This window comes from Dendropsophus ebraccatus, chromosome 4 (assembly GCF_027789765.1).
Source record: "Dendropsophus ebraccatus isolate aDenEbr1 chromosome 4, aDenEbr1.pat, whole genome shotgun sequence".
NCBI classification, from domain to species: domain Eukaryota; kingdom Metazoa; phylum Chordata; class Amphibia; order Anura; family Hylidae; genus Dendropsophus; species Dendropsophus ebraccatus.
Genome location: NC_091457.1, coordinates 26140421 through 26165365, shown reverse-complemented (window position 1 = coordinate 26165365; position 24945 = coordinate 26140421). Strand labels below are relative to the sequence as shown.

The window sequence follows — 24945 nt, the reverse complement described above, 5'->3', positions numbered from 1 at the left end:
ATATATATATATATATATATATATATATATATAGTGACACCGCAAGAAACTGAGGCTTCTGTGGCTACTATTCAATGAATAGTGGCAGCAGAAAACCGTCAGTGTACACAATGGAGCGTGCTGCTCCGGCTGAACGCTCTATTGTGAGCAGCGGGGAATTTGGATGCAGGCACGCACGGATGTGCCCGCACTCAGCGGCACTAAAGATCATCCGAGATTATCTTTTCTGACACCGGCTGTTGTCATACAGAGTCTAAACATAGCCTTAGCAATATTCCCTTTTGTCTCAAATAAACCTATGGATTGGACCAGTTATTTGGATCAATTCACCATGTTCCACTGTGGGTTAAAATGCAGAGTTTGCTGTTTCAGAAGCTGGGCATGTCTGTAAGAGCTCCTAATGATTACCCATCGTCTTAAATATCAGTTACTTTTACTATGTGTAAACAGCAATTCTCGTAGTATAAGACAGGCCAAATCATTTATCTAACAATGTGCTATGACATATTCAGCAGGATGGGTGTCCTACAAAATATCCCAGGGCTGGATGTGGTGCAGCACTGGAGGGGATCCAACAAGAAGGAGGGCAAGAATTATAAGAAGTTGTAGTACAACAGGTTGTCCCGTTCATCTCAATAGGTCTGGTTATATAGGGCAGGGTCCCCCCCCCCCCCATGTATTGTATATTCTTATATACAGTACTGTGTATTTCAATCTATTTCATTAGCAGTGGCTGAAGAAGTTGGATGCAGCCCTTGGGAGTCCTGGAAAACTTGGATACAGCTATAGGCTATGTGCACACTTAGTGTGAGACCGGCCGTTCCGTGACCCGGCCAGGTCAAAGAATGGCTGGTCTCAGAAAAGATCATCTTGACCGGTACTGCAGTATCTTTAGCACGGCCGCATCATAACTCCCCACTGCACACTATGGAGCGTGTGGCCAGAGCCGCTCACTCCATAGTGTGCAGTGACAGGGTTTTCTGCGGCCACTATTTATTGAATAGCGGCCGCAGAAAACTGACATGTCAGTTTTCTACAGCGCCACTAGGGATCCCGGCCGGAGTGTATACCCTGTGTATCTCCAGAGGCAATCCAAGCCCTGAAGACAGTAAGAGGGAGACATAGGATAAGTGAAAATATACTTACTAGCTCCCAACCCTCAGTCTCATCACTGCCTGGCCACCTCGCTCAAAGCTAATAGCGGTGGTCGGGATTCTAGGCAGCCACTGTCAACATGACAGAGAGACAGAGGGGCCACACTTCAAAAGAAAGCAATTTTGCTAATACAATGCATTTGCAAAATTGCTTTCTTTTGCATTTCCCATCACCTAAACACACGTTTAGATGCTAGTAATACCCTTTTAGCCTTGGTTTACAAGCACATTTGACACATCTGTAATAGAAGCTTTGACCAAATAACTGGAAACAAGATTTAATGTGACTTTTATTACCAGGCTTTTGTGGAATCAGAGAAGGTAAAGACGTTTCTTCTGAGTTTGTGCTGAATGCTGGAAGCTGAAATTTGAGCAGAAAAGTGTAAATGGCGACAATAGACAATACAGCACAATACAGATCTCCTGCTGTACTACATGCTAGCTTTTAGCTCTGGACCTTTTTGTAAATATTGGAATATAACAGCATCATTTAAACGATAACAGACACAGACCCTATACTCACCATCCCTCCTAAGTCGATCCCCGTCAACCCCGTCCGCGTCTTCATCTTCTTCCTCACTTCCGGGGTCCCACGGCATGAATAAGAGCGAAAAGGCTGCCGATGCGCTCGCACCGGCAGCCTTTTCATAGGCTGGATCGCATCACATGGCTTCCAGCTTGCTCAGCCAATCAGAGCTGAGCAAGCTGGAAGCCATGTGATGCATTCCAGCCTTTTCGCTCCCATTCATTCTAAAGGAAGACGGGGAAGAAGAGGATGACCAGGCCCGCTCCCCCCCCCACCCCCCGCTTGTGACGACATCGTCACAAAATGGTGGCGGGAAAAGAGGACGGGGTCGACAGTAAATTTGCCCTCTAGCTGCTAATTGACAGTTGGCTGCCTATACACAGCATTGATAGATAATTGCCAATCAGCAGCTGGTGGGCGGAGTTTTCTGCTTCCCATGAATAGTGAGGACTACTGCGCTTACACACATAATGGAGAGGACTACTTATTGTCCATGTTATTCGGTATTTCTCTGAATCAGCTGCACAGAACAATGCAAGTGATACATCATTCTCTTCAGCTTCTCTGTCAATACTTTATACTTCCCTGAGATAGGAAAGCATTAAACCTACTGACAGGGACTCTTTAAAGGGTCAACATCAAAGCGGGGGGAGACTAGGTGCTTTGTCATTTTCAGAAGCAGCAGCATGCATCCAGGATCCAGCACTGGGGTAATTCAAAATACATTACTTAAAGTGTCACTGTCTTTTAATTTTTTTTTTCCAGAAATCAATAGTACAGGCAATTTTAAGAGACTTTGTAGTTGGGTTTATTAGCCGAAAAATGCATTTTTATCACTAAAAAACAGTTTGAAGCTCTCCCCCCTGTCTTCATGGCTTGCTTATGGAGCAGGGAGGGGTGGAGAGAGATGAGGCACCAAAACAGGACAACAAAGAGTTAATCTACAGTTAATCACCCAGCTATCTCCTCTGACAGTCAGCACTGACCTCTCAGACCTCTGAATACCGCTGTCACCCACCTCCCTGTTGTGTAATCCTTTGTTCTCTGCTGCCGACTAACTCCCACCTCCCCCCTCCCCTCTCTATAGAACAGACTGGGTTGTGTCTAATGCAACAAGTCACATTTCCTAATATTTTGCAGTGAATGAGAGAGAAGAGGGGGGGGGGACCTGGGAAAAGTCTTTTTGAATGCAGATAATGGCACATTTGCCTAATAAACCAAATTACAACGTTTCTTAAAATAACCTGGACTATTGATTTCTGCAAAAAAAAAAAAAAAATAATATATATATATATATATATATATATATACGACAGTGACTCTTTAATGCAAGCTGCAGCCATGATTGTCACCCCTCCCCCCTTCCCCTCCATAGACAAAGGAGAGAGGATAAGAAGGGACCCTTATGTGGAAAAAGAAGCATCTTTCAATGGTATATAGTTTAAAAAAATATTACATTTCCAATGTTTTTTCCAGGTGCTGAAACCCCCACGGATCACTAAAATGAATGGGCAGCAGCACCCAGTTGTGGGATGTGCCTGTTTGTGTGCCGGTCATTGCTCGGCTCTGCTCAGAAAGCCATACAGATTCACAGAAATCCATAGACTTATCATGTCCTGTAAACAGGTAATCAATTCTATAAGGTCGGATAACCACTATGACATGTGATCCTGTTTTACAGCTCATCATCCCTGTTATTAAAAAGTCATATAATAATACTTACATTAGATTCAGTTACTTCGCCTAGAATATAAAAGATAAGTATAAGTACATGCTGCCACAATGCTGATCATACAAATATGTGATCTTCTATGTTCATACAATGTAAAATGCCTCTCTTGTGCTACCATAAAAGCTTTGACCTGTTGAGGCCTGGAATCAACAAGACCTCTGAAAGTGTCCTCTGGTATCTGGCACTGAGATGTTAGTGTAGATCAACTCCAGTCCTGACTGTTCAATTGCTGCTAAATACAGCCCACAGATGCCATTGCCATAAGGTAGAGAATGTTATTAGCTGTTAGTGGTTTTAATGTTATGGCTGATGAGTGTATACTAGAGTTTGCCTGAATGGTCAGCATTTGAATCCTGCTGCTTAGGGGAGGTGGATGCCGGCCGGAGGACTGCTGGAAAATATAGTCCTAGGGCTGCATACACCCTCTTTAGGCAGCGGGATTCAAATGAACATCATTGGGGTCAGGGACAGGTCTAGGTTTTTGCGGGCCCTCGGGGAAATGAGCCTCAGCCTGCCCCTCATCCATCCACTATGCACCCATCATCTATACACTATGCACAATAACTTGAGACACCACTAACAGACACAAACACACATTACTCACACATACACTGAAACTGACTGACACAGATTGACTGACACACACACTGACTGACTAACACTGACAGACTGAAACAGACACTGACTGACACTGATGCACAGCACTTACAGCTCAGTTTTTGTCCCGGTCGAGCTGCTCTCTACACTGTGAGGTTGAGGACCTGCGGGTCATGTGATCCGGTCCTTCACCCTTTCCTTTCTCTGTGCAGGTCCTGCTCTGTCCCCTGTGTTTTTTGATGTTCAGCGTTCAACCTGCACTACAGAGAGCGAGCTGAACATTGGAACACTGGGCCCCTAGAGGTGCTGTGGGCCCTGGCGCTTACCCAGGTAAGCCCTGTGCTGACGCCGGCCCTCATTGGAGTTATACGAACCCGCACTTTCTGCATGCTCCCTCATCTGTAGTGTATACCGATCAAATCGCATTTTCTACCAAAGTGAACTATTATGTACATTTGAAAAGATACTCACGTTGCCCTTCATTAGACTCCAGGTCTGATATCTTTTGAGGTGGGGGCACGTCCGGGATGTTTGGAGGCGGAGCCACATCTGGCATCCTCGGAGGGATAACCTGCTGATCGCCTAAATCTGGCTGCAAATGTAGTGTGATTTCACTTTGACCCTGGATCATAAAAGTATGATGAGTACTAAAGATGTGATACCCCTTCCCTGCTGGGCAAATCTCTGCAAAGGAGGCTGGAAAGAAAGGAATTGGGAGGAGTTAGTATTGTCCATTGCGCACTTAGTGGTCACTTTTTGAAACATTCTTAGAGGTTTTCTTTAGAGATAAGCGCAACTCAAGCATGCTCCAGTCCATCAGGAACTAGAATTCTCAGCATTTGATTACCAGTGGCCGAAGAAGTTGGATGTGCAGTGTCCCAGAACAGAGTATTTATTTGTCACTTTATCTCTGCACCTTTATTATAGCCAGTTCTGTTCTGGAAAGCTATGGTCCACTGCAAACTGTGTGTATTGTGTCACCCCTCTCAGTGTTCAGGTCTGCTATTCCATTCATTTCTTGTATGCATATTCAGTTATCAGTGCCTAAGGGTATTATGTCGGCCCCCAGTGTTCAAGTATGGTACTTCTCATGTATATTTGGTCCTATATGTCCTAATGGTGTCCCCTGCTTCCATGGTAACCCCAATGGCCATCGAGCTTTGGCTGGAGAATACCATGTGACTTCCTGTCTGACTCAGTACTGTCTTCCACCTTTAGGGGGACAGGTTGTGTGTGTGTCCTCTCTCCCCTGTCAGGAGAGTGGTACGTGTGCTCTGCTGCTCCAGCTCCACAAGAAGTGTTCCTGGCTGTGTTCTATTCTCAAGTTCTCAAGATTCCCATCCTAACTCCAAGATCTGGGTGCCGTTCTTCAGTCATTCCTCTCATCATCTTCTCTAATTGTCAACAGCAAGTATTCATCTCAGTTTCATTCCGCCCAGCATCTTATCCTTAGTATTACTACTGCTCCCATCATTCAGTACGCTATCATCACAGCCTATTGCAGCATCACCCATTGCTCTGCCTTATCCAAGTCTGCCTTATACCCGGTTGCATCCGGAGAGACTGTTGCTACTAGTTACCACCGTTATAATAAATACACAACTACCGTTGTTTCTGAACCTTGGCATTGGTGTAATTATTGGTGCCCTGACTAAGGACAACAAAGAATTTGCTCGGGCTCCGCATGGTCAGGTTCCTGCTGGTTAGCTGCATCCCCTTGTGCCATAACCATGACATAACATCTGGCAGGCAGCTGACCGGGATCCTACCCGGTACTACCATCTACCACTACTCTCAGCGGAGTGTCCAGCGCAGATGCAGCCCTAGGGAGTCTTGGAAAACATGGATACAGCCATAGGCCTCCTTAGGGGCCTATTCCACGGAGCGATAATCGGCCCGATTCGGCCGATTATCGCTCCGTGGAATAGAGATCAGCTGATCGTTCATTTAGGTTTAAACCTAAAATCATCGGTCGCCACCCGCGCATCGCTATGTGGAATAGCGGGCACGGCGGGCAACCAACGATTTCACAAACATCATACATTACCTGTCCCGGCGCATGTCTCCTCCTTCTCTCGGTCCGGTGCGGCAGCATCGGCTTCGGAGCGGCCTGTCTGAGCTGACAGACCACTCAGCCAATCACTGGCAAGGACCGCCGCAGCTGGTGATTGGCTGAGCAGTCTGTCAGTTCAGACAGGCCGCTCCGAAGCTGCAGCGGCGCGGGACCGGGAGAAGGAGAAGACCTGCGCCTGGATAGGTAATCTATGAAACAAGGGCTGCAAAGAGATAGGTAACGATGCCCCTGCAGTCCTCGCTAACGATTGTCGGGCCGTGGAATAGGCCCAGTAAACAAGCGCAGATCGGCGCTCATTTACAGCGTTGATCGGGCCCTGCTCGGCCCGTGGAATAGGACCCTTGGAGCTGCATACAACTTCTTCAGCCACTGGGAATCAAATGCTGAAACTTCCGGGTTCGGACAGACTGGAGCATGCGCTCCTCTCTAGTTTCCATCTATTCCTACCTGTTCCTTCAGCAGGACAAGCTTCACACTGAGGACCCCAAGCCTTCCCGACACTACAGCAGCACAGTTGTTGGGTCATCCGAATAGAGATAGGGTGCTGACATTGTCCCTCTTGGCCTATAAGCCTGTAGCACAGACTTTTCACGTCAGATTTTTCCTCTATAAGAATAAATGATTGTTATTATATATGACGATCAAATCACACACGTGATATTAGGAAGGGCTCCCCAGAATGGCATCAAGATACACCCGAGGCTGTATTTGGTAATGGTTTTTGAATCCTGGATAACCCCTTTAAACTGGAGTTGAGGAGTCTGAAGCTAGGCATGCCAGCAGTATAATTCCATTATCCATCCTTAAAGGGATTGTCCAGCGAAAATGTTTTTCTTTCAAATCAACGGGTGTCAGAAAATTATATAGATTTGTAATTTACTTCCATTTAAAAATCTCAAGTCTTCCCATACTTATCAGCTGCTGTATTTCCTGCAGGAAGCGGTGTATACTTTCCCATCTGACATTGCTCCGAGACAGGAACTGTCCAGAGCAGTAACAAATCTCCATAGAAAACCTCTCCTGTTCTGGAAACTTTCTGACAAGGACAGAGGTGGCAGCAGAGAGCACTGTGTCAGACTGAAAAGAATACACAACTTACTGCAGGACATACAGCAGCTGATAAGTACTGGAAGACTGGAGATTTTTAAATAGAAGTAAATTGTAAATCTATGGAACTTTGTGAAACCAGTTGATTTGAAAGAAAAATATTTTCGTTGGAGTACCCCTTTAAAGAAGCCTTGGTACAGAACAGAAAAAAATATATATATATATATTTTTTTTTTTTGGGGGGGGGGGGGGAAGCGACTTTTTGCCATTCTGTGATGCACTTACCAAGTGGGTGGGGCTTAGCACAGAGGAAGCATTGTTTCAAGCGTCCCCCGCCAGTGTTTGCAAATTCTTGACTCTCAACCACATCAACTGCTTAATAGGGGCAAAAGGTAGACTTTGTCTAGACTGTGTCTTACAAGGGGCAAAATAGACCATGCAAAGGAGTGTACCCAAATACCCTAATGGCACCAGTCACATAGACAGTAGGTGACTCACGTGTACAGCGCATCTGAGAAGAGATGAAGACATATCCGTGTTTGCAGGCACATCTGAAGCTTCCTTGCGTATTGAGGCACTCCCCATTTTGGCATACCCCTTGCATGCTGCACTCATTTATATCTGTTGGAGGACCAGAAATTGTCACATGTCACTTGACTACAGCGTATACACCTACATTACAGTAAATACCTAAAAGGTCAGTTATAGAGTAGAGGTGATCAGACTTGAGCATGTTTGAATTGCACTCATCTCTAGTATAGAGCACATTTCCTGACTCTATAGGCACTGTACACCAGAGATGTCTACCTAAACGGACAGTCCCAGCAAATTTATGTCCCGGCAAGCCCCGTCCCCTGTGCCCGCCCCTATGCTTTTAACTATAAACCTATGAGGCTTATAGTTAACTGCACTGCCAGTCTCAGTTTTGGCTGCAGGCAGTATTCTTCCTCCGGCCACTAGAGTCCGCTCTCTCCTCCCAGCTGTCACTGGTGCATCTTGGCTAGAGGAGCCTGAGGAAAGAGAAGATGGTGTACTGCAGGGATCCAGGGTATAACTATACAGGAGTGGACATACACAGGAGGATACACATGTACAGCAGGAGACATATACAGAAGTACATAGAGGAGACATATATACAGGAGTACATAGAGGATACCTACAGTATATACAGGGGAGACATATATACAGGAGTACATAGAGGATACATATATACAGGAGGAGACATATACACAGAGTACAGAGAGTACACATAGAGACATATACAGGAATACATAGAGGATACATAGAGTACTGTATGTGTGTTTGTTGATGTTGTTATTATTATTATAATAATTATATTTACATTGGTGCCCCAATGAGGATTGCCGGGGGGGGGGGGGGGGGTTTGGGTAGGGGGGCAATTTTGACAGCAACAATTATGAAAATACAGAAACCACAGTTTCCCAGCATCTTGTAGTGTAGTCAGTATGATGGGGTCACCCAGCTTTTCCTGCATCTTGTACTCAGTATGATGGAGGTCACCCAGCTTCCCCAGCATCTTGTACTCAGTATGATGGAGGTCACCCAGCTTTTCCTGCATCCTATACGCAATATAATGGAGGTCACCCAGCTTTCCCACCATCTTATAATCAGTATGATGGAGGTCACCCAGCTTTCCCACCATCTTATATTCAGTATTATGGAGGTCACCCAGATTTCCCAGCATCTTGTACTCCGTATGATGGAGGTCACCTAGCTTTCCCAGCATCCAATACTCAGCATGATGAAGGTCTCCCAGCTTTCCAGCATCCTATACTCAGCAGAGTGGAGGTCTCCCAGCTTTCCCAGCATCTTGTAGTCAATATAATGTAGTATAATTTTAAATTAAATCAAGACCGTTGACAAGTCACACCCCTAAAAACACACCCATAATAGGCTATGCCCCCACTTACCACACCCATAATTGGCCACACCCCTCGTTGGCAAAGCCTAAGTGTCCCTGGAAAAAATCTAATGTTAGTAACTTTATTACTGCCTTTTGAGAGTCTCAGTCCTGGCAGCATAAAGATGTGATACAGCAGTGAATGTCCATCTCTCATAACAACTTTTGCGGTCTGTATTTTGGCTGTCTAGTCTAGGGCCTGGTCTGCAATAGTTTAGAGGATTATGGCCTGTGGCACTACTACTCTAAAGTCCTGGTATGAATCGGTGTTAGTTTAGGGTTCTGGTTAGGGTTTGTATTTCCTTTCAGGAAGCTGACACAGGACTTGTTAACTTGTTGTTGTTTCCGCTACAGCCAGCAGGGGGAAGCACACAGCTTTCTCTGCAGGCTCCATTTCGCCATCTTTATAAAATTTTTGTGAGACACCAATAATGTGTATGATAAAGCACTTTCTCATAGAGTAAACTCATTGTTTATCATACTAGAGCCCCCCACTATCCAACCTCCTCCTCTCCGCATGGTGTCCACATTGGTGGGGCCCCTGGCGATCTAAGGGCCCTATTCCACCGGACGATTATCGTTCGCATATTCGTTAACAATTAACGATCTCAAACGACCGCTATTGCGAAAGACCTAAAACGTTCACTCATTTCCATCGTTACTTATGATCGTATTTGCGATAGTTTTTTCTTCGTTATTTCTTCGCTATTGCGTTTGTATCTACTGCGACGTCTTATTCAATGCGAACGTTTTGCGAACGAGCAACGATAAAAATAGGTCCAGGTCTTATAAAGCAATCAACGATTTCTCGTTCGGTCGTTAATCGTTAACTGCATTTCTTCCGAACGATTATCGTTTAGATTCGAACGATTTAACGATAATCTGAACGATAATCGTCCGGTGGAATAGGGCCCTAATAGTTATCAATAGTAGAGATAAATATTTTTGTGGGAAAGCCCCATTAACTATAGTACATATATGCAGCAGAGCGGACGTGCTCAGGAGCTGCTGGATGCCGTCCACAGCTCTCTCTGACAGACAGACGGACGTCCCTCTTTCTGCTCTACTTTACACTAATCCAAGTTGACTTCTTTACAACCTAAGTTTATTTTATTTGCTCGGCCTGTCAGCTCAGATTAACCTTCCGGAGAGCAGAGGACGGGGCTGCACCCAGTGGTCGGTGTTGTATTGTGAGGCATCCCAGATGCAGAAGATAAAAGCTCCAACTGAAACCAATTGTAAATAAGATGGAAAAAAATATATATTATAAGGTTATAATGAGTCATTGTTATAGCTATAAGGGCTGCACTGGGATAGGAGCGTTCTTACAAGAAGTACAAGACTTCCGGCAGCAGAGCTGCACAGAAAGTGAGTTGGCTGGAATACCCCTTTAAGTGTGTTCCGGACTGGAGTAAATTTGCACTAGAATTTGCAAGAATAACCAGAATCTCCAATAATAAATGTGCTGTGAGTTCTAAACTGGCCTTAAAGGGGTACTCTGGAGGGGAAAAAAAGTTTTTAAATCAACAGTTGTCAGAAAGTTATAAAGATTTATAATTTGCTTGTATTTAAAAATCTCTATTCTTCCAGTATTTATCAGCTGCTGTATGTCCTGCAGGAAGTGATGTATTTTTTCCAGTCTGACACAGTTCTGTCTGCTGCCACCTGTCCTGTGTCCAGAAAACCCCATAGAAAACCTTTCCTGCTCTGGACAGTTCTTGTCTCAGACAGAGGTGGCAGCGGAGAGCACTGTGTCAGACTGGAAAGAAAACACCACTTTCTGCAGGACATACAACAACCGATAAGTACTGGAAGGCTTCAGATTGAGAAGTAATTTACAAAGCTGTACAACTTTCTGATACCAATTAATAATAATAATAATAAAAAAAAATCTCCTGAGTACCCCTTTAACTGACTACATGTGTGAGGAGGTGCTACCTGTAAAAAGTTGCAAACTTTTGTCCAAAAGTGTACTTTTTTTTTTTACACCAAACCACAGCAGTAGAGCAGGGACAGCAGTGATAAATTCCCCCCATGTGTTTCTTTGTAATTAGATACAATGATGAATCTCCCATATATAGTACCACCCAATCCCTTTCCTTTATATAGTAAATAATAACTATGGCTGCCTGCAGCTACCATTCGGAGCCATATATATATATATATATATATATATATATATATAATACTATTTGATACAAACAAAGCACAGCAAAACTTTAAAGGGGTATTCCGGCGAATACAATTTTATTGGCTGGCAGTAGTAAGGGAGTACACAGTTGCTGTGCTGCCAACAATAGCTGTGTGGGGAACTGCAGGGCTGCATAAACCTTGGTCCTGGCACAGTTGAATATCAATAACTCTGCAGCATGCAGATCTTGAGCGCCCCCTGGTTTTTAAATAATGTATGTTAGCATTAAAATAAACATTTCACTTGGGGAAGCAGCCTTTGTCAGTAGTTCTGTAGCTGAGGCACAGTGATGTATAGCGAGTGAAGATAACTGTCAATCACTGCTCACTCTGCTGCACGGTTGCAACACTACTGACACAGACAGCTTTATATAGACAACAGGGTGCGCTCAATAACTGTCAGTGATTGCTAGCTCTGCTACACGGTTGCAACACTACTGACTCAGACAGCTTCCCCAAGTATAATGTTTATTTTAATACTAACATGTATTATATAGACATCAGGGGGCACTCAATAACGCTCTGTTACACGGTTGCAGCACCACTGACTCAGACAGCTTCCCTAAGTGTAACTTTTATTCTAATACTAACTAGTCTGGACCAGGACTAGTACAGCCCTGCAGTTCCAACACAGCCATTGGTGGCAGCAGAGGTGCCATGTCCCGCCTTCTGTCAGTCTAAAAAATATGTTTTTATATTTTCTTTAATAAAAGTATATTCGAATCTAAGCGATAATCGTTCGGTTGAATAGCAGTTAACGATTAACGACCGAACGAGAAATCGTTGATCGCTTAATAAGACCTGGACCTATCTTTACCGTTGCTCGTTCGCAAATCATTCGCATTGTATAAGACGTCGTTCGATCGTTCGCAGTAGTGACGAACGCAATAGCGTCGACAAGACGACCGCAAGAACGATCATCAGTATCAATCATCGTTCCATGTAAATGGGCGAACGATTTCAGGTCTTTTGCAATAACGATCGTTTGGATCGTTTATCGTTAACGATAATCGTCCCGTGGAATAGGGCCCTTAGTGTGGTTGGATAATGAGGGAGTGAATCCCCAGCTCTCACTCACTATAATTGTCTGTGATGTAAACAATGGAGCGTAGCCTACCCCCTTACACAGAGGAGGATATAGTATATGCTGTATTATTGTACAGAGACTATACATCGGGTTATATTTACCCTGGCAGTGAGTGCTGTTAAGTCTCTTATAACCCTGCGGGCAGTCTGAACCAAGCTCTCCTCGGAATGGCGCAGTTTTCTGTGTGCCAGAATCTATAAACCAGGAGGGGAAAAAAGAGAGGTTATGTACAGTACACTGGAATAATGAATACACCTCATCCCCCTCCCATCCCCCTCCCTATTGTCTGATGTATTTTACTTCCAACAGCTCTGGAAAATCTGAATCCAAATTCTGAGCAAAGTGAGAAAAAAAGAAAGGGAGGGGATGGAGGAAGGGATATGGATATACAGAGAGAGCCTGCGAGCGGCCTTCTTATCCGGCGCTGCCGCCAAAACCTGCCTGAAGCCGATTTTATTTCATGGCTGTTGATTTCCAGGAACATTTTACTCGGCACAAAGTTCTGTAAAAATCTTATGATACAGTAACACAGAAAGGGACAAAGCGGAGAAAAGAGTGAAAAAAAAAGAAGGATGTGAGAGAGTGAAGAGTGCGTTCAGTACACAATGGGAACTAAAGTCTCGTTCAGATTCAAGCTGCATCCTAATATCCTGAGCTGATCCCTGGGGCATTATGTGGTATCAGCCCTTCCCCGGCTGCTCATCTGCACTAAGCCTCACAGACTCAGAGAAAGAGGCAGAACTTTACTCCACTACGAATAGGAGTTTTAGTAAATGTTGTCATTGTTGTATTATCCCTATATTGTGTTATTATTGCATAGATATATTATTCTAGTGTTATATATTATAGCATAGAGCGCTTACATTTACTATGTATACTTAGCTGATTCCATCATGTTGTATAATCCACAGTTTTAGGATCATTATGTAAATTACACGTTGGCCAGGCTGATTTATATTGCATCTGCTTCGAATTGTAATTGTAAGGACCGCTTTCCTTACGGTGGCCCCACCACAATTGGACAGTGTCTTAACTCCGCACGCTGCGGATCCCTGCCCAGTACACCCTATGGACAGACAAACTCGCACCAGGATGCACTCAGCAGCCCCGGCCACTGCAGCGTATACATTACCTTGTCCCCGCTCCAGCTTGCTTTAGGGCTCCCGGTGTCTTCACGTCCTGCTCAGCCAATCAGTGCGCTGCAGCAAGACAGCACACTGATTGGCTGAGCGGGACGTGTCGGGAGCCCTGAAGCAAGCCAGAGCAGGGACCAAGTGATGTAAAGGCTCCGGCGGCTGGGGGGGGGGTTAACGGGGCGGGCTGCTGACAAACTTGCAGCGGGATGTGCATTCTGCTGCGAGTTTGTGTGCCCATAGAGTGTACAGGGTAGGATCTGCAGCGAGAAACCCGCTGCGGATCCGTTACGTGTGAACGCAAAAGGGGTATTCCAGCGGGGGGGGGGGGGGGGGGGCAATCTTATATTCTTTTAAATTTGTATTATTACTTTATTAAACAAAAGGTATACTTTTTTTTTTTTTTTTTTTAACATCGAGTACAAGCTGTGATGCCTCCATTGGCCGTCATGGTAACTGCAGGGTTGCTGAAGCCCTGGTTTCTGCACAGTTATATGTACAGATACTAAGCCTCTTCTGATATCTATTCTAATGCATGTTAGCATTAGTGTAGACATTACACTTGGGGAAGCTGTCTGTGCCAGAAGCGCTACAATCACAGTACAGTGTAGCAGAGGAAGCAGTGATTGATAGTGCTTCTAGCACAGACAGATTCCCCCAGTGTAACGTCTATGTAATGCATGTTAGTATTAGAATAGACATTACACTTGGGGAAGCTGCCTGTGCTAGAAGCGCTATAACCACAGCACAGTGTAGTAGAGCGAGCAGTGATTGACAGCGCTTCTGGCATAGACAGCTTCCCTCAGTGTAATATCTATTCTAATACTAACATGCATTATATAGACATCAGGGGGCATCAGTATTGCTAGCACAGCTTGCAGCAAAGCTGGCGACATGTAACTGTGCTGGAGGCAACAGTTCCCAATATAGGTGGCAGCAAATAAGGAAAAAAAGGATTACATTTTCTTATGGAATACCCCTTTAATGGTGACAAAATGTAAAGTTCATCACTTTTTTATTTTCTATTTTTGTTTTCTTGCATTGGGTTCCCTGATTGAGATACCTTTGCACTTTACCGCTTATATGTACAGGGTTAGCAAAATTAAATTACCCCATGTGATGTCTTGTTATGGGGCTTTTGGAAAGACCTGGTCTACCATCAGTGTCAGATCTGAAAGAAGCCATTCATTGGCATGTTGTGGTAGTGAAGTGTGTGTTGGGGACATAATAAAGAAGCTATACTTACCCGTCCCGGTGCCCCTGCAGCACTGCATTACCAGTTTACTGTCAGCCTCCTGCCTCCAGTTTTTTCCCAGTTCCTGTGTCCTCATGACTGGGCAGGAACTAGCGGCTCAGCCAGTCAGTGACTGCACAGGTGTCCCGTCTCAGTCACTGACTGGCTGAACGAGCGAGTCTGGTAATGACGTCACCGGACCTAGAGATATAGGAGGCTGGCAGGGGGTCCGTGAGCGGTGATGTAGAGGCACAGGGTTGGGTAAGTATAGATTTTTTATTATGGCAGGCAGGCTGGGGTGGGTAAGAAAATAACAAACAAGTGAACTAACCCATCCCTGTGCCCTTGTAGCTCCGCTCCAGGGTCCCATTCACATTAACCTGGGTCCTGCAGCTCCACTTGCTGCAACTTCACAACTACAGCTCCGGAGTGATTGCCCGCCCAGCCAAACAGTGACTGGGGCATGGTAGTCAGGTGAGCTGCCAGGTAAGGCAGAAGGAGCAAATTGGTTTGGGTGGCAAACACTGAGCAAAAGGCAGAACGAGCAACATAGAATGGAAATAAGGGCAGCCAGCGTGTGTGACAGACAGGGTGGTAATGTGACCGAGCCTTGTCAAGTGTCAGAGACTCCACTAGAAGCCAATAAACCATAAGATACCAGTCTCATACGAAGGCACCAAGAGGCACTCCTTCAGCTACACACATCTGCCGACCAGAGGTCCATGGGGGTTCAGCCAGGAAAAATGTATCAAGCCCGTAGCACCAATAACTTTTATACTCACATTGTAACTGAGGACACTTCTGACATTTTTGGTGTCCCCAAGAGGTCCCCACGCTACCACAACAATCCTCCTCCTTGGTCAGACCAGGCAGAGGGTTAGAGCCGCACTATGAAGAGAGGAAACATCACATCAGCTGCAGGAATGAAAAACCCAATAATTGATTTATACTTCTTTAAGTCATTCTTTAAAGGGAATCTGTCAACTGTAATTCATGTTTATGTTCATTCATGTTAGATCGCTGTTAGGTCAAGAAGACACATGGTACCTTTCATATATCTGTCTGTGCTTCCAGAACATAGGAAATGCTTTTACTCTCATGTGCTGCAGCCTAGAATACCTCCTATCTTCCCATACCATCACTATACCTGCTTAGAGCTAAGCTTCCAGCTGTCTGTTAATTGAGCAGGTGTAGGGATGGGAGGGGGAGTGAGAAGGTGTTTCCACTCTCAACGCTTCAGCAGCTCGGGATGCCTCTTTTACACAGTGCCCTAGAGAATAGGAGCATTTTTCTATGTTCTGAAAGTACAGATTGATAAATGAAAGGTACCATGTGTCTCCTTCCCCTTCCTTTACAGCAATATTATGTTGATAAAAACACCTCCCCTGCATCTGCCCTGGACCTTAGACATTCACTATCTTGATGGCTTTAAAGCTATAAATGTCCCTTAAAGGGGTTATCCAGCGCTACAAAAACATGGCCACTTTCCCCCTACTGTTGTCTCCAGTTTGGGTGGGGTTTTGAAACTCTGTTCATTGAAGTAAATGGAGCTTAATTGCAAACTGCATATGAACTGGAGACAACAGTAGGGGGAAAAGTGGCCATGTTTTTGTAGCGCTGGATAACCCCTTTAAGCTGGCCATACACCTTCAATATTAAGTCAGTCAGTTAAACTAGCAGCTCCCTGTGGAATGACCTCTTCAAAGGTCACAGAGCGCCCTCAGTAATGTTTCACATTTATCTGAAGGGGTAAGACTCTGCCTATTGTCATCTATGTCCATGAGTCTTGCTGTAAAGCATGTCACTAAATGCTGTTAAAAACAGCCCAGGCAATATGGCCGCCCCCATAACAATGTACAAAAAGTGAAATAAATGAAAATTAAAGTCATAAAATAGAAACAGATTAGAATAAAAGAACAAGTTTTAGTATCTGAGTCTAATCAGTAATAGAAAATTTAGGTGAAAGGGTATTAGGACATCAATGAGCAATAAGTGGATGTCCGACCCAAGCTACCCCAGCATCACCCCTGATGTTTCTGCCAGGACCAGGTGGGAATGTTTATGGAGAAGACAGGAGACCTAGCTGATGGCTATATACATTAGACACTGCTGCCTGAGAGCAGCTCATTTGCTTTCTTGCACAGGAGCTATGCAGAGCGCTCTGTATGCAGCCATTGTATATGTTCACTGCCCTCTGTGAATTGTCGGGGTGGTGTTACATACTGCACGTCATACACTCTGCTGCATTCACAGCTCAGGTTGAAGCACATCTGCTTCTCAGCATACAGCTTCAGTTCTAGCAGCACACGCTTAAATGATAATAAAACACTAAAAAGCTAAATATTTATACGTAAAAAAAAAATAAAATGCACAATATTAGCACAGGGGTGTATGTAAATGCCTATATAGTTAAAACTGGAATGTTGTAGAAATCAATGTAATAACAAATTTGCAACTTATTGCTCCTTAAGGACGTTGTCACACTTGGTGTCCCCCCCCCCCCCGAAAAGCCAATAAAAACAACAATATTGTTCCATGGTGTTTTTTTGGCTCAAAAGCGCTGCGGTCAGCTAGGGAGATATGAAGATCAATGCCAACAAAGTGATTTCGTGTTAGGGATTTTCAGGGCATTTTGGTGTTTTTCTGCTCCTTGGAACATTCGAAAATTTACAGCACAATGAAAAATTGTCGTTTTACTTTCAAGAAATAGTGGTGTTTTTTATCCCATAGACTAGGGGAAACCTGACAGACAAAACGTCAGGTCTATATGCAGATTGGGTTTTTATTTTTAGACATCATTTTTAGATATCAGAAGACAATGAAAAAAAAAATGCTGATGCCAGAAAAACAAAGGCTATGTGCACACTGCGTATATGAACGCGCGCTCGCATCAGAAATCTCATAGCACACAATGAAGCAAATGGCCGGAGCCGCTCGCTTCTTTGTGTGAACTGACAGGTCTTTCTGCGGCCGCAATTCACTGAATTGCGGCCGTAAAAAACTGACATGTCAGTTCTTTGCGGCGCCGCATGGGATCCCGGCCGGAGCGTATACTGTGTGTATACGCTCCAGCCAGGATCCCATAGAAGAATGGGCAGTGTTCCAGACCGTACAAAGTACGGCCGTTGTATATTGCCTGGGCTGTTTTTAACAGCATTTAGTGACATGCTTTACAGCTAGACTCATGGACATAGATGAAACTAACAAACAAAAAGCAACACAAAACTGTCCTTTCAGGCCAAAAAATTACTTGTAAAGATTGTGTCTGACGGAAACCTAAGACTGTTGTTTTTGGAACACTGACACTGCGGTAATGCTTTTTTTTTTTAAGTGGGTTTGTCCAAACCTGAGCATGCAACATTTGATAACCGATACCTGTAGAATTGGATGCAGCCCTAACGAGTCCTGGAAAACAAGAATATAGGGGGAGATTTATCAAACATAGAGTAAAGTTAAACTGGCTCAGTTGCCCCTAGCAACCAATCAGATTCCACCTTTCATTTTCCAAAGAGTCTGTGAGGAATGAAAGGTGGAATCTGATTGGTTGCTAGGGGCAACTGAGCCAGTTTCACTTTACACCATGTTTAATAAATCTCCCCCGCAGTCTATGGCCTATGGCTCTATCCATGTTTTACAGAACTCCCTAAGACTACATCCAACTTCTTCAGCCACCAGTAATCAAGGAACTTCTGGTAAATTAAATGACCGAAAGTTCCATAGGCTCCCATTAAAATTCTGTAGACTACTTGTATTAGCAGTTACAGCAGTGAAGAAGCAGCAAAGCATGCGCTGCTGAGCCCATCAGCCCCTTTGAGATCGACACGTCAGAAATTTTTGAAAGTAATAGTTTCACTTATGCAACTGTCATGTCAAACAACTTTGAAGAAATCAATAGTCCACACACACACTTCTTATCTGTTACGGAGAAAAAAAAGTGAATACAGATTTGCTGTGTCCATTATAACCTATAAAGGGGGGAAGGGGCCGAGGGGGATGAGAACGCAGGAAGAGGAGACAACCAGCTCCTGCAGTTTGCAGTAAAAGGGCTTATTCCCATGTCCTGTATTTTATGGGCCCTACGGATGTGAAAGCCCTTTAATGGAATGATTCCTTGCCCGGCATGATGAATCAATATCATGCCGGCAGATGGGGAACCCTTTGAATCTTCACAGCACTGTAATAAGACAGCGGCGCAGCTGTAAACACAAAGCTTCATATATGTCCTTACTATTGATGCATACTATGATCACATAGGGTTTACTAATCCTCTTGTAGCGCAGATCAAAGTCTCCTTATCTTATCTTTTTCTATTTACAATGAGCCAGACAGGGCTGTAAATATATTGTTGCCTGTGTTTTATAAGCTTCCTCATATCTAGCTCTTTGTCGGCGTATTTCACGTGTCTCTGATTACTTATTCACAACCATGTATTGAAATAAGAAATTCAGCTCTCACACAGAGTCCTACAGTCGATGCCATGTCAGATAACACGTCATACACGTCTCGGCTCTTCTCCATTTATGTCCATGGCAGCACAGTAAATATCATCCTGTAATTCCTAGTGGTAAAAATAACTTTCACTGTTGGCAGCAGATTACTGAATCTCCTGAATCCTTACTTGTAAGAAACACACATATATATATATATATATATATATATATATATATATATATATATATATGGTCCTTGTAGACATTGTGTACATATGCCCTTATAGAATTGGATGGATAGAAAATTCCCACATTGGAGAACTCAGTTTATATTTACGGCCTCCTCCTCCATTCAGCATGGATTCAATAAGGAGACTCCAGATGATTATTTATCTCCGGGGGAATAGGAATGCTGAGTAATTCTTAGGAGACCTTCCCACTATCTCAATGTTTTGTCTACAAGAAATAAGAAAAAAAAAGGTCCAACTTGAAGAGGTTTTAGGATTTCAACAGATATAACCTTTAATGAACAGGTAGGTAGTTTTACAATGTACCGCTGGTTTATCGCTTTTCTAAAATTTACATGGATAGGCTGGCGCCAGAACAGGGATGCCGGTGAGGCGGTCCTTTTTTTTGAACCGCAGCCCAGTTCCTGCATACAGCGCCGGCCTATTACCAGGCACCAGCCGGGGGTGAAGCACTGGAGGTGGACCGACCCGCCCCCAGTGGGTGGAAAACCCCGCCTCTCTATGACATGGCTTCATTAGAATCAATGGAGCTGCATCATAGAGGGGAGGGTGTCTCCTCCCACTGTGGACGGGCCGGCCCACCTCCAGTGCTCCACCCCCGGACGGTGCTTGGGAATAGACCAGCAATGTACGTTGTAACCACCATTAAAAAAAAGGACCGCCTCACCGGCAACCCTGTGCCGGCAACAGCCTATCCATGTACACATCAGAAAAGCGATGAGCCGGTGGTATATTCGCTTTGACACAAATCTAACCTACTGATAGCCCCCTACAGCACTCCGCTCTGGTGCACTGTTAGGAGCACTGCCGCGTCATCCGCCCCGCCCCTTCTGATGATAGTCAATGGAGGGGGTGAGGTGGATGACTTGGCAGTGCTACTAACAGTGCACCGGAGCGGAGAGTACTCTGACGAACAGCACTGAGGAGAAAGGTAACACACGTACCTACCTCCTCAGCGTCTTGGCCACTATAGAGGGCTGTCAGCATGGTAAGCTTCGCCTAGCTTGTTAGTCTATGGGGCAATGCGGGTGTATACAATGTATTAGAATCACAGCTTGTGCTATTTTGATCTATGTAAAGCCACATTGGATCCGTACTGAATTCATATTTCTAAAATGTGTTCATTTATTCTGCAAGTAATTCAATCTCCTGCCTTTATTATGCAGAAATCCTGATGTAATACTGTAAGTATTGCAAGGACATAAATCCAAGGAGTCCAACAGCAGAATCTGAGTTTCAGAAGTTTATTGTGCACCTGGTACAATCGACCACAGGCACCCGCTGTCAGTTTTCCCCATCCACACACAGGCCAACGCTTTCCTATAAAACATAGATACCCCTGATACCCAAACACTTTCATCAGTGCCAACACACCATTAGCCAACTCAAGTTTAGGGTAAATGATCATGTCCCCCCATTGAGGAGAGGAGGGAACAGACAGCTACTTCTCAAAAGAAAAGAGACCAGATGATCTATACATTAGACATTATATCCCCCCCCCACAGGATTGAATATAGAGTTCAAACTATAAGATGGTATTTCCAACTTGCACTTAAAGGGGAACTCCATTTAATTTTTTTTTATTTAAAATGAAGTGGTGTCAGGAAGTGTCCAGAGTAGGAGAGTTTTTCTATTGCTGCTGTTCTGGACAGTTCCTGACATGGACAGAGGTGGCAGCAGAGAGCACTGTGTCACTGGAAAGAATACACCACTTCCTGTAGAGCATACAGCAGCTGATAAGCACTGGAAAACTTGAGAGAGTAAATGACATATCTATATCACTTTCTGACACCAGGTGATTTGGACTCCTTGGATTTGTGATCCATGGGCTACCTCTGTGGATTGTTGGCCCCCAGAGTGCATCAAAAACTGCAGCAACTTGGAACAAAGCTACTATTCGACTTTTCCTACTATATATTGCAGGGACTTGTCTAGAGTTTTCATTGATTGGGATTAGAGTGCTCAGCCCCCCACAGATCCCTAAAACATGCGAGCAGAGAGCACTGTATCAGACTGAAAAGAAAACAACATTTCCTGCAGGACATACAGCAGCTGATAAGTACTGGAAGACTGGAGATTGTTATCAAACAACATTGGCTCCCGACCCCCCGCTAGAGCACCTTATACTTACCTAATAGCGCCGGGTCCCGCTTCTTGAGACGGTCAGGTGACAGAGAAGCCTGGCGCACGTGCTCCTGAGATGAGTCCAACTCTCATAGAGAATGACTGGTGAGTCTGACGCTCCATCATTCTCTATGAGCACTGGACTCATCTCAGGAGTGTGGCACCGGGCTTCGGGCGCTGACATCTCCGTCACCCGACCGTCTCAAGAAGCAGGACCAGGCGCGATCAGGTACGTATAAGGTGCTCTAGCGGGGGGTTGGGAGCCTGTCACCCCGGCATCGGGGGTGACAGGTTCACTTTAAGTCTGATACAGTGCTCTCTGCTGCCACCCCTGTCTGTGACAGGAACTGTTCAAAGCAGTAGAGGGTTTTCTATGGGGTTTTGTTACTGCTCTGACACAGTGCTCTCTGCTGCCACCTCTGTCTGTGTCAGAAACTGTCCAGAGCAGTAACAAAACCCCAAAGAAAACACTCTACTGCTTTGAACAGTTCCTGACACAGACAGAGGTGGCAGCAGATAGCACCGTGTCAGACTGGAAAGAATACACCACTTCCTGTAGGACATACAGCAGCTGATAAGTACTGGAAGGCTTGAGATTTTTTTAACAGAAGTAATTTACAAATCTTTCCGACATCAGTTGATTTGAAGACTTTTTTTTTTTTGCCGGAGTGCTACTTTAATGGATGCTATATGGATAATTCAGGTGATATGTTGGCTTTTTTGTTGCAGTGTGGGCTACTGAGCCCCATTTTACGTTACAGTTTCAGAACAGTAGTATTAGCAAAGATTTTTTCCAATTATAACAGGAAAGGCTATGGAAGTAAATGTAGACTGGCCGAATAACCTTTTCCTGTCCTGTACCACTGATCGAGTGCCATGAGCATGGTCACATGAAGGAAAAGCCGAGCAGGCCATGTTTGTTGTTCTTCATACTGGTATTTTTAGCATTTTTTTACTATGATTTCATGGCCACAAATAAGCTGAGAGCTATCAGCCCACATTAAGGAACGTCTATAAACTAAAAATAAATATATGGGATGAAGACGGATAGATGATGCAGGATGAATGACTGCAGAAAAAGGAAAAGTGGGAATAAGATTAGAGAAGCAGAACCTAAAATGTAGAACTATGTATAGAAAAAAGTATCAGTATAATGCAGAGCTTAATGATAGATAACTCTGTCAGCTATCTGTCTGTCTATCTATCTGTCTGTCTATCTATCTATCTATCTATCTCCTATCTCTATCTATCTATTATCTATCTATCTATCTATCTCCTATCTATCTCCTATCTATCTATCTATCTATCTTTCTATCTATCTATCTATCTATCTATCTATCTATCATCTATCTATCTATCTCCTATCTATCTATCTATCTATCTGTCTGTCTGTCTGTCTGTCTGTCTGTCTATCTATCTATCTATCTATCTATCTATCTATCTATCTATCTATCATCTATCTATCTATCTCCTATCTATCTATCTATTATCTATCTATCTATCTATCTATCTATCTATCTATCTATCTATCTATCTATCATCTATCTATCTATCTCCTATCTATCTATCTATCTATCTATCTGTCTGTCTGTCTGTCTGTCTGTCTGTCTATCTATCTATCTATCTATCTATCTATCTTATAGTTCCAAAATATTCCACGGCACTAGTAATGAGGGTGGGTGCCTGCTCCTCACCGCCTGATTCAAGGCGGAGCAATATAGAGTCCAAAAATGTAGCGGCACATCCAGTAGTGAATAAGGTGAAATTTATTTGCTCAGAAAAATGCAGCAACGTTTCAGTCCATACTATATGGACCTTTCTCATGGCTTGAGAAAGGTCCATATAGTATGGACTGAAACGTTGCTGCATTTTTCTGAGCAAATAAATTTCACCTTATTCACTACTGGATGTGCCGCTACATTTTTGGACTCTATCTATCTATATATCTATCTATCTATCTTCTCCTATCTGTCTCATCACCACCTTATCTTCTATCTCCTATCTATCTATCTATCTATCTATCTATCTCCTATCTATTATCTATCATCTATCTATCTATCTATCTATCTATTATCTATCTATCTATCATCTATCTATCTATCTATCATCTATCTATCTATCTATCTATCTATCTATCTATCTATCTATCTCCTATCTATCTATCTATCTATCTATCTATCTATCTATCATCTATCTATCTATTTTAACACCATCTTATCAGCTATCTATCTAGCTATCGGATCACCATCTCCTGTGTTGCAAAAAAAACAACTCTCCCGCTACTTAAAATCTCCTTTTTATTATTTCATATTGTTAAAACTAATGCATTTCAGACACAAATGTCCTTACTCATTGTTCCTAAACAGAGATCCTTGGGTTCCAAAACTGTGTGGCTGCACATAGCATCACCTGTAACCCCACCCACCAGTGACATTACACCAATTGGTGTACACTTTGCCAAGGGGTGGGGAAACAGAACAGTGACAGCCTCCTGAGCAGTATAGGGGAAAAGAAACACAGTTGTTTCATCTCTCTTTCTAATCTATCTATGTAGATGATAGATACTGTAGATCAGTGCTTCTCAAACTTTTTCTACTGGAGCCTCACCCAACAGACCAAGGCAATGCTTGGGCCTCACCAGACTGACCAAGAGGGTGCCTGGGCCTCACTATCTATGGTAAAAGTCAATTTAAAAGCTGAATACAATGCTAGGGCTAGCTTACACCCATCTACCAAGCTCTAGATACTAATAAAGTAAGTACAAAATAAATTAATAATGTTGCTAAAATGGAGATTTTTGCAAATAGCAAAAGGACAGTTGAGATCATAGTTACTTTTGTGAGAACTGGCTCCCCAGCTGGGCCTCACCAACAACTAGGGGGCGCCTCAATGGTGAGGCCCGCCTCACAGTTTGAGAAGCACTGCTGTAGATAGATAGATAGATAGATAGATAGATAGATGAAAAAGATAGATAGGAGATACATAGATAGCTAGATATGAGATAGATAGATAGATAGATAATACACTGTTTACAGTGTAATAAGGCTATGTTCACACCACGTAAAAAACACGGTCGTACCTCATAACAACGGCCGTATTTGCACAAATAACAGCCGTTCTTTTGCAAATCGTTATGAAATACAGCCGTGTTTTTTACATAGTGTGAACATAGCCTAAAGAAGAAGCAGATTGAGCAAGTAATAGGCAGATACTACAAGATGAGGCAGATACCTGATAGTTGGCTATGAGGTGCAATGCATGCTGGGAAATGTAGTTTCCCGACAGACGCAATCTTTGATATAGATCGGCTTTTAGAAAAACATGTAACTCAGGAACGCCGGCAGCTAGAAAGACAGGCAATGGCTCGAAATACTTAGGGGGACTTGGTAAGACTAGCTAGGTTTGAAAGCATTGTCGGGCGCTGACCGCGCATCACTACATGTAATAG

General features: G+C 43.9%; 1 protein-coding gene across 1 annotated transcript in view; it reads right to left on the bottom strand.

The window, feature by feature from the left end:
- LTBP3 (latent transforming growth factor beta binding protein 3) overlaps positions 1-24945 on the bottom strand; it is a 65682-nt gene that overhangs the window by 26996 nt on the left and 13741 nt on the right. Inside the window, exons 4-10 of the mRNA XM_069965305.1 lie at positions 15478-15583; positions 12430-12522; positions 7629-7751; positions 6531-6689; positions 4481-4705; positions 3404-3423; positions 1452-1515 (exon numbers count right to left, since the gene is read on the bottom strand). Coding sequence (XP_069821406.1) covers positions 1452-1515; positions 3404-3423; positions 4481-4705; positions 6531-6689; positions 7629-7751; positions 12430-12522; positions 15478-15583 — 790 coding nt within the window. The remainder of the gene's footprint in view (positions 1-1451; positions 1516-3403; positions 3424-4480; positions 4706-6530; positions 6690-7628; positions 7752-12429; positions 12523-15477; positions 15584-24945) is intronic.